This window comes from Ammodytes marinus (genome assembly GCF_949987685.1).
Source record: "Ammodytes marinus genome assembly, chromosome: 2".
NCBI lineage: Eukaryota > Metazoa > Chordata > Actinopteri > Uranoscopiformes > Ammodytidae > Ammodytes > Ammodytes marinus.
Genome location: NC_137231.1, coordinates 31,317,240 through 31,327,525, shown reverse-complemented (window position 1 = coordinate 31,327,525; position 10,286 = coordinate 31,317,240). Strand labels below are relative to the sequence as shown.

At 43.3% G+C, this 10,286-nt stretch overlaps 1 protein-coding gene across 1 annotated transcript; it reads left to right on the top strand.

The window, feature by feature from the left end:
- Positions 1 to 300: 300 nt before the first annotated feature.
- On the top strand, positions 301 to 10,286 carry bmp3 (bone morphogenetic protein 3). The gene is made up of 3 exons (XM_080043840.1): positions 301 to 1,048; positions 3,215 to 4,200; positions 9,396 to 10,286. Exons 1-3 carry the CDS (start codon positions 754 to 756, stop codon positions 9,585 to 9,587), a joined length of 1,473 nt encoding a protein of 490 aa, XP_079899966.1. The 5' UTR covers positions 301 to 753; the 3' UTR covers positions 9,588 to 10,286.

The following is a 10,286-nucleotide window of genomic DNA, read 5'->3' as shown; positions in this document are numbered from 1 at the left end:
CGCAAAAGCAGCTTCCTTCGGATCTTGATAACAACACGAGATAATGTTGATCCCCAGGCTGAACGTGCGTAAAAGTATCGTGAACAGGAAACTGTGGAATCTCTCTCTGACTCTCTCTCTCTACCTCGGTGTTATGTGTGTGTGTGAGAGAGCGAGAGAGAAAGAGAGGGAGAGAGAGAGATTCCAGTGTGTGTGTGTGTGTGTGTGTGTGTGTGTGTGTGTGTGTGTGTGAGAGAGAGAGAGAGAGAGCGAGAGAGAGAGAGAGAGAGGAATACCCCAGCTGGCCCTATAATACCAAGCACAACATGCTTTACCTTCAATGAAAGCTGAGACGGACGAGCGAGGGGGACGGTTGGTTCACTGCTGCTGGTCCCGAAATCAGGCTCACATTTTCGGACACAAAAACCCTAAACGCGTCGCTGTTTTTAACTGCTTTAGCTTCTACCGCATCTGTTCTATTATACACCTTCTGCTGTGCGCTTGGGACTGTTTATCACTGACCAACTATTGACAGTAATACACGCTTAGACCTGTAACCTATAGACAATTTTGGATATACAATTTTTTTCTTCTTTTTCTTGATTACCTTACTCTTGGTTGTCAAATGTGATGGTTTCATTTCCCATCAGCGGACTCCTCCAAAGGTGAAATATAAAATGTTTTTTCGGAAGTAGGATTGGAATCACTTTTTTTGTTTTTTTTTGGCTAGGTTTTCCACAATTACTATCTGTTCCTACTCCTACCTTTTCAACCATGGCTCTATGTCCTCGCTTCCTGCTCGTTCTGCTTTACGGATGGAGTTATCTGTGTGTTGGATGCTACTGCGCGATGCTGAAAAAAACAGACGATTTTGGACGAACAATGGTGGATTTTACGCATTCGTTGGATAAAAAGCAGGAGACGGTCAAGGGAGACAGCCACGACGCGGATGATTTGCTCTTACAGGATACTATGACAGAACACATGCAGATGCTTTACGCCAAGTACAACCGGGCAGGATTCCCCTTCAAGGACGGCAACACTGTCCGCAGTTTCAAAGCGCACTGGGGTACGTATACCAAAAGTTATGACAACTCCTAGTTATCTTAGTTTAGAAATGGCATAGCCTACATACATGTTCTGTTTTGTACGTATTTTGGCTATGCGTAATTTGGGCATATTGAGAAGAGACAGAGCAACTGGGGTATGTATACCAAAAAAAGTTATGAAAACACTTAGTTATTTAGACGTATTTTGGTTACGTCTGCTGCCTTGCCTATAGTTGGGATGTATCCACACATTGCTGCTACAGCATGTGTGCGCAATTTGGCCATATTGAGAAGACACAACACACACACAAAAGCACACACTTCTCAGTAGAAACAATGTTTATTATCTAGTTTTACGTTGAACAAAAACAAATTAGAAATAGGCTAAAAAAATCTAGGCTTTTTTTTATGTAATTCACGTGCTGGCTGTTGTTTATGGAGCTGTTCAAACTGAAATCCACCTGTTGATCCGGTCTGTGGAAATGCGACCAACCTGTTACTGTTAAAGCCCGTTCTGTATAGGCTACGCTCTGCCAGGGACACTGATTCCAGATCGGATCTTTGCATGCGACTCAACACACTCATTTTTGACGCCACGGTTGTTTTCACACCTTTAAGATTTTAGTATGAGAGAGAGAGAGAGAGATTTTCAACCACTCGAGCGAACATCTGGCAGCCGCCCTGAACTGCCTCTATGGCGGGCACAATGGGAGGGTTTTCACTGCACTGCGCTTCTGAATTTAAGTTGATTTTGTTACTGTTTTCTCAAGGTACTTTTATAGTATCTTTACATGTATTAAGCTCTAATTTGCTTACAGATAATCGAGATGTATTATCACTTGGACATGGAGAGCTGCCTCTATACAGCGGGCACAATGAGAGGGTTTTCACTTCGCTATGCTTCTGAATTAAAGGCTATTTTATTAGTGATTTCTCCTAGAATTTCTATAGTATCTTGTAGGTTTCTTAGACTATCATTTTCGTATGGACTATGAGGATTTATTTAGCGGCACAATGGGAGGGTTTGCATTGCAGTATTGCCACTGAAGTTTAGGTTATTGTAATAGTGATTTCTCAAGATAGCTGTATAGTGACTTTACATGTATTACGCTATAATGTGCTTAAAGATAAAGGAGATGTAGTATCACTTGGACATAGGCACTTGATAGAGACGTTCCCACTTAGCGCCATGGTTTGTTAGAGTATACTGCCTCCTGTCGGCCGGTAGCTGTAATAGCATGGCATATAAAGGAGTAGTTCACCAAAATATCAAAGTTTTTTTTTTTGCAGTGGTGATTTATCATGTAGATATTTTTGCTTGTAAGTGTCCAGTATGTATAGATGTCTTGAGATTTCTGATTAGACCCACAAATCAAATTCCAATGTGTTGATGTTGAGATAGAAACAAACTTAATGGACATGTATTACATCACATGGGGGAATTATATCAACAGTATATGCATAGCTGATATACGGTATCGTTAGCCTCATAGCATAATTGCCTAAATCATATTTACTCTACATCTACTCTACTCTACATCTACTCTATTCTACATCTACTTTACTCTACATCTACTTTTCGTTAGCCTAATAGCATAATTGCCTAAAGAATAGAGTAGATGTAGAGTAAATATGATAGAGGCAATTATGCTATGAGGTTAACAATATTAGAAATAAAAGCAAACACATGTGTACATAAATATTGTAATTATTTTCATCATTTTGTATTTAGTTAAAGGTGGAGTCAGTGATTCTGGAGAATGCTTGTCAGTCAAAATCTCCTCACAATCAGCTGTTGTCTGTACTGTATTTGTGCTGAACAAAATCTGGTGTTAATACACACCCTAGGCTCTGTAAACTGGTATGTCAACACAAGGTAATGGACAGGGGGCCCACCATAGCTAGGAATATGCCCGTTTACAGAGCCTATTGTGTAAATAACAACGCTACTCATTCTATACTTGACATAGTTTAATCTTGATGTATGTCATGCCCCTGTAAAGCACTTTGAATAGCGTTGTGTCTGAATAGATAGATAGATAGATAGATAGATAGATAGATAGATAGATAGATAGATAGATTGTCTTTATTTCAAACATACAAGCAATATATATTTTTTTAAATAGTAATAGCAGAATAAATAAATTGTGCTATATAAATAACCTTGCTTTGCCTTCTACTCACAGGTACGATCAACAAGAAGCAGCTGCAGATTTTCAACCTCACGTCCCTCACCAAATCAGAAGACGTTCTCTCGGCCACTCTTCACTACTACATCGGGGACCTCCATAACACCACTCAGGGGGGCTGTGCCCGCTCTAAAACCTGCCCACGCCACGGGCCGCGACGACACAGCCACATACACATGGTCATCTGGAGTTTCGCTTCGGTCGATAACAAGATAAGGACTCTCGGGAACTTCCGGATCAACGTTTCGACGCTTTATCGGGACTTCATATCCTGGCAGTGGAAGGACGTGACGCGCGTGGTCAACCAGGCGAAAAATCACGACGAACTTCTCATCGGGATCGACGTGGCTTCGCAGGGGCCTCAGCCGTGGAAGAAGCTGCTATCCGACCGCTCGCCGTACATCCTGGTCTACGCGAACGACTCGGCGATCTCGGAGCCGGAAAGCGTCGTGGCGACCCTGCAAAGACATCATCCGTTGGGAGGGGAAGGCGCACTCTCACAAAACGCCTTCCATAAACTTGACCGAAATGACACCGTGGCACAACAACAACAACAACAACAACAACATCAGAAACAGAAGCCAAATAGACAAAAGCGATCGGTTAACGCCTTGCTGCCGTTGCAAAACAACGAGCTCCCGGGGCCCGAATATCCATACGAGACCACCGGTTGGGACGAGACGACTCCTTACGAACCGTTCGATAACAGCAACAAGCAGCAAGGAGGAAGTCGGAGGCCGCGGAAAAAGACTCGAGGCAACAAGAACCAGAGGCACAAGCAGCAGCACATGCCGCCGCTGCTGCAGTTCGACGAACACACGATCAAAAAGGCGCGAAAGAAGCAGTGGATCGAACCCCGGAACTGCGCGCGGAGATATCTGAAGGTGGATTTCGCCGACATCGGATGGAGCGAGTGGATTATATCGCCCAAGTCGTTTGACGCTTTCTACTGCTCAGGCTCCTGCCAGTTCCCCATGCCTAAGGTGAGAGTCAAGAGTGTTGTAATTTTAAAAAAAAATCTAACCTTTATTTATCCAGGTAAATCCCATTGAGACCGGAGACTCTTTTGCAAGGGAGACCTGTTCCCATTTACACGTTACCATTCCCACGAACATTCATACACCGATAGCAGCAGGCTAACTATCGACATTCACACGAGGCAAGGTGGGTGAAGGTGGTGTCTTGCCCAAGGACACAACAACCATGATATAGGCTCAGGGTCCTGCCAGTTCCCCAATGCCTTAGGTGAGAGCCAGGAGTTTTGTAATGAAGTGTTGTATCGAAATGAGGGTCATTAAAGCTGGGGTATATGATTTCTGATTGTTCAAAGTTAACATGAGCTGACACTTTGACCAATCAGAGCGAGGCTCCGATTGGTTGGGACTGTCCATTCACTTTGGCGCGACGTTGTTGGTGTAGAGCGTGTCAGGGAGGGACCATAGGGGAGGGACCAAAGAGAACAAGTGGAGCGGTTGAGGTATTTGGATTCGAATCTCTATCCCAACTGCCATTTTCTCCACAAATCCTCCACCCCAGCTTTAATTTTGGTGATACAGTTTTATTGATTTTCAATGTCCAAAGTGTTCTCCACTCTTCTCCATCTCTTCTCCTCTGCCTATCCCAGCCCCCTTGTCCATAAATGTCTGTATGTGTTTCTTCTTTTGCTTTTTAAAGTGAATTGGAAAGCGCTATATAAGTTTTTATCTATTTGTTCTATTAAAAGTTGCTTCATTCGAGGTCCTTGTTCGTTTAGAGTAAAACGTTATAAAGTTGTATTGCCTTTCAATGTCCAAAGTATACCACCTGCTCTTTAGGAAGTTGTACATTTAAGAAGGGCCATTTTATTATTTATTTTTATTATTTAAAGGTATTTTCTTTTGGCATTTTTATGCTTTATTGATAGTGTAGAGACAGAGTTGAAATGGGGCAGAGAGGGGAGTGACATGCAGAGATCGACCGCAGGCTGGAATCGAACCCGGGTCCGCTGCTGGCCGAGGCCCATCAGGGGGACGCCCTACCAACTGAGCTAAGGGCGCCCCGAGAAGGGCCATTTTTTTTTTTTTTCATAGCTGGTTAGTTAAGTTAAGTTACTTTATTAGTCAATGGTTGGTTACATTGAAATTGGTCTTTTCTCATATCCCCTCTCAAGTTACCACACTCCAGAGGGGGTCAGAGCACAGGGTCAGCCATAGTACAGCGCCCCTGGAGCAGTTTGGGGTTAAGTGTCTTGCTCAAGGACACAATGGTAGAGATGGTGGTGCACCGTAGACGTAATACCAGCTGCTAGTTTTACAACTAACACCCTCCTGTCCGGTGCCGGGGATCGAACCAGCGACCTCATGGTTACTGGGAGGAACCAGAGACCTCATAGTTACTGGGAGGAACCAGAGACCTCATGGTTACTGGGAGGAGGAACCAGAGACCTCATGGTTACTGGGAGGAGGAACCAGAGACCTCATGGTTACTGGGAGGAGGAACCAGAGACCTCATGGTTACTGGGAGGAACCAGAGACCTCATGGTTACTGGGAGGAGGAACCAGAGACCTCATGGTTACTGGGAGGAGGAACCAGAGACCTCATGGTTACTGGGAGGAACCAGAGACCTCATGGTTACTGGGAGGAGGAACCAGAGACCTCATGGTTACTGGGAGGAGGAACCAGAGACCTCATGGTTACTGGGAGGAGGAACCAGAGACCTCATGGTTACTGGGAGGAAGCAGAGACCTCATGGTTACTGGGAGGAACCAGAGACCTCATGGTTACTGGGAGGAGGAACCAGAGACCTCATGGTTACTGGGAGGAACCAGAGACCTCATGGTTACTGGGAGGAGGAACCAGAGACCTCATGGTTACTGGGAGGAGGAACCAGAGACCTCATGGTTACTGGGAGGAGGAACCAGAGACCTCATGGTCACTGGGAGGAACCAGAGACCTCATGGTCGGCCACCTTTCCTCTAGGCCATCCTACCACCCAACATCATGTTGCAGTTTTACTACAATAGAACTACACATTTGCATTTGGTTCTAGGGCTTCTTCAAAGACTTGATGATCATAATTTCCGAGATGAACTGTAGAAGATAAAATCATATAGGGGAAAACTTCTAGCAATGTTCCCACTGTAACAAGCTTAAACAGACACACACACACACACACACACACACACACACACACACACACACACACACACACACACACACAGACAGACAGACAGTTTCCACTGTAACCAGCTTATCCGGGCAGTCTAAGAGTAAAACAGATGGCTCATGTACATGTTTGTCATTTTCTTTTGGCATTATCGTCTATAATATAAAACATAAAAGGCTTGGGGGACGTTTGATGTTAATGTTATCCAAGTGAACATAACACAGAACAGCAACAGTTAAAGCTGGGGTATATGATTTCTGATTGGTCAAAGTTAACATGAGCTGTACACTTTGACCAATCAGAGCGAGGCTCCGATTCTCTGTTCTTATTGGCTGTTTGGACTGTCCATTCACTTTGGCACGACTTTGTTGGTGTAGAGCGTGTCAGGGAGGGACCATAGGGGAGGGACCAAAGAGAACAAGTGGAGCGGTTGAGGTATTTGGATTCGAATCTCAATCCCAACTGCCAATTTCTCCCCAAATCCTCCACCCCAGCTTTAATGACAAAAAATGTATTGGAATTTGGTAGAAATGTTGTCAGTAGTTACTATTATAAAACCAAAATGCTCATTCTACTCAAACATATGCCTATAAATAGTAAAACAAGAGACACTGAACATTTGGAGTGGTCTCTTAATTTCTTCCAGAGATGTATAAATGTATGTATGTACTTGGTGACATAACATACTAAGACCCTGGCTAAAAAGTTGAAATGTTGGAACACATGTTGAGGCTCGAATGTTGTCGAAATTGTAGTCCAAGTGGCGACCAAAACGTTATGCGATTGGTTGGCAGATCCAGAGTGGCACTGGGCAGATCCAATAGTTTTAAACTTCAACAGACACCCGCCATTTTAGCCCTTATCAAGAACTCAAAAATCAAGAAAACAAAGCAAAAGACCAACAACATACAGACATTTATGGACAAGGGGATAGGAATAGGTAAGAGTACAAGATATGGGTCTTGACTAGGGACTGAAAAAAATGGTTAGGAATTCTGAGTTTTTTATTTTAATTTTTTTTTTCATACATGTAAATCCAATTGAGACCGGAGACTCTTTTGCAAGGGGAGACCTGTTCCCATTTACACGTTACCATTCACACACACACACACACACACATTCATACACCGATAGCAGCCTAACTATCGACATTCAGTTGTTGTCTAAATCATACCAGTGTTTTACCAATCGTATGCTAACCAGCAGCGTCCCCGCGTTGAGCTAGTGGCTCCGGTGACCAGATAACATCACAGGTATTTTAAACATGGTCCGGAATGCATGAGTCCCAAAACCACTTAATTCATTACCCCTTTGTAGTCGGAAGTAATTAGACCCAGAAGTAAAGGGCCTAAGGGGTGTGTGTGTGTGTGTGTGTGTGTGTGAGTGTGTTTAAGGGGGAGGGGGGGTTAGTAAGTAAGGGCGGCTCCCTCCCTCCCTATCCCACAAGTTTTTTGAAGTTGCCGGGATCCCTCTGATGTTGCCTTTTTTCTTTTGTCAGGCTTAAGCTTTAGAAACGGCTAAATTGCTACAATTACAAGCTGCAGTGCGTAGTTTAAAGTTAATATAATGTGTGGGAAGAGAAGAGAGACGTCACTTATCCGACCCACTAGTTAAGACAGGGAACAGCTGATCAGGTGTGTGAACTGCTAGGGATATCTCAAGCCCCTCAGACCCAAGTGAAAATAAAGAATTGAGTTGTGATGGTATAGCTTTTTTTGGCTGTTCCAAACACTGATAGACGCACAGTAATGTCTGGTTGGCTTGATCCAAACAACTTCACACTGCACTGCACTTTCCTCTTTTTTTTTTTAACCTTTATTCATACAGGTAAATCCCATTGAGACCGGAGACTCTTTTACAAGGGAGACTAACTATCGACATTCACACTTTGGGTCGTCATAAACACACCTGCCAAGTGTTAAGTAGATTTGGATGAATGTTTGGTGATAAACTCAAAGGACAGACAAATGCACACACACACACACACACACACACACACACACACACACACACACACACACACACACACACACACACACACACACACACACACACACACACACACACACACACACACACACACGCTTCCCTTGCAAAAGGTGATCAGACAGATTGGAAACAAGCCAGCAGTTAATCAAGAAGATCTAAAACACTTTATTTGGAACCAAATGTGAACACACCTCAATCTTCTCTGATGATCTCAAGTTTCAAAATAAAACTAACTGCATGAAAAACTTTGGCAAGTGCAGTGCTCCAAAAATTGAATCAGGAACTTGTTTTTTTCTTGGTCTGTGACGGTTGGATATTAACAATGGATATATTTAGGCTGATTATTATGACCTTCACTATCAAACCATTCCTCCCTTTGTATCATATTCTGCTTTGAATAAATTTTTCTTAAAGGAATACTTCACCCATACGGAACCGGCGTTCTATCATTATAACATTGCTATTATAATATAATGACTGAGGTTTTTCTTCCCCATTAGCCCAGCAGCTGTCCTTTTAATCCTAACCCCTTCATTTTCACTAGCGTGATGTCACACTAGTAAAATATAGAGTTAGACAGTGAGACTATAAAACACTCTTTCTGCCTTTTCTCAGGCTAGGATGAACCGATTTCTAAAATGTTTGCACATTTATACTACATAGGATCTCAGAGTTCAATACACCTTCATATTCCCACCGGTGAAGTAGGGCTTTAAGGAAAACTGCCAACATGCTTTATTATTCCACTCACTAACCAACCCAACCTATTATTGTATTATTATTAATCCCGGTAAAGGGTTTTTTACTGGGAGTTTTTTCTCAGCCGAGCTAAGGGTCTCAGGGCAGGGTGTCATATTGTATGGAATGTAAAGCCCACTGAGGCAAACGTCTATTTGTGATATTGGGCTATACAAATAAAACTGATTTGATTGTATTTGATTTGATTTGATTTGTACCCTTCCTATTTTTTGTATCATATTCTTGTCTGGATACATTTTTCTTAATTTAATTAAGTCCCTTTTTTCGTCCCATTTTTTGCTGTAGGCCCTGAAGCCGTCTAACCACGCGACCATCCAGAGCATAGTTCGGGCGGTGGGAGTTGTCCCGGGCATTCCCGAGCCCTGCTGTGTCCCGGAGAAAATGTCTTCCCTCAGCATTCTCTTCTTTGACGAGGACAAGAACGTGGTGCTCAAAGTTTACCCCAACATGACAGTCGACTCCTGCGCCTGTAGATAGTTCCAACATCCAACATCTAACATCCTACGCCTTCACCGAAAAAAAACTAATGTCATACAAGAAAGGAAGGACAGAAAATGATCTACATAGCAGCCAGTATGACTCTCTCTCTCTCTCTCTCTCTCTCTCTCTCTCTCCTCTGATTCTTAAGACATATTTGTTCAATTTACAGAAGACCCACTGAACCTGAACGCAACTTTTTCTTATGCACGAGAGGAGAGGACATTTTTTTGCAGGTGAAAATGAGACTGGCTTGCTCAATGGGAAAAAGAATGGATCGTGTGAGTTATATATATTACTGGAATGGACAGTCCAAAAAATCTGCATTCTCCAATTTCACCACCATTACCTGAACGCACCACTGTTGTATCTGTATGTCTCTGTGCTCAGTTTTTTCGGACAACGGCAAAGCGAATTCATTCATAAACTCACTCTCAAGATATCTACAATTACAGATAAGAGGCATTCAAGAGACACTAAAAACTGTAGGAAAAATCACTTTTTCAGGAAAAAATTGACCTCAGTTTGAATTGATGCTTCTGAAAGGGTGTGTGGGGGGAGGGGGCATTCTCATCTCTCTCTCCCCTCTCTCTCTCTCTCTCTCTCTCTCTCTCTCTCTCTCTCTCTCTCTCTCCCTCTCTCCCCTCCCCCCTCTCTCTCTCTCTCTCTCTCTCTCTCTCTCTCTCTCTGTCTCTCTCT

Excerpts from the sequence above, each read along its gene's own strand:
- bmp3 (XM_080043840.1), top strand. The coding sequence starts at position 754 with ATGGCTCTATGTCCTCGCTTCCTGCTCGTTCTGCTTTACGGATGGAGT. Across the intron at positions 1,049-3,214 it reads CAGTTTCAAAGCGCACTGGG|GTACGATCAACAAGAAGCAG; the intron begins GTACGTATACCA and ends TTCTACTCACAG. Across the intron at positions 4,201-9,395 it reads GCCAGTTCCCCATGCCTAAG|GCCCTGAAGCCGTCTAACCA; the intron begins GTGAGAGTCAAG and ends TTTTTGCTGTAG.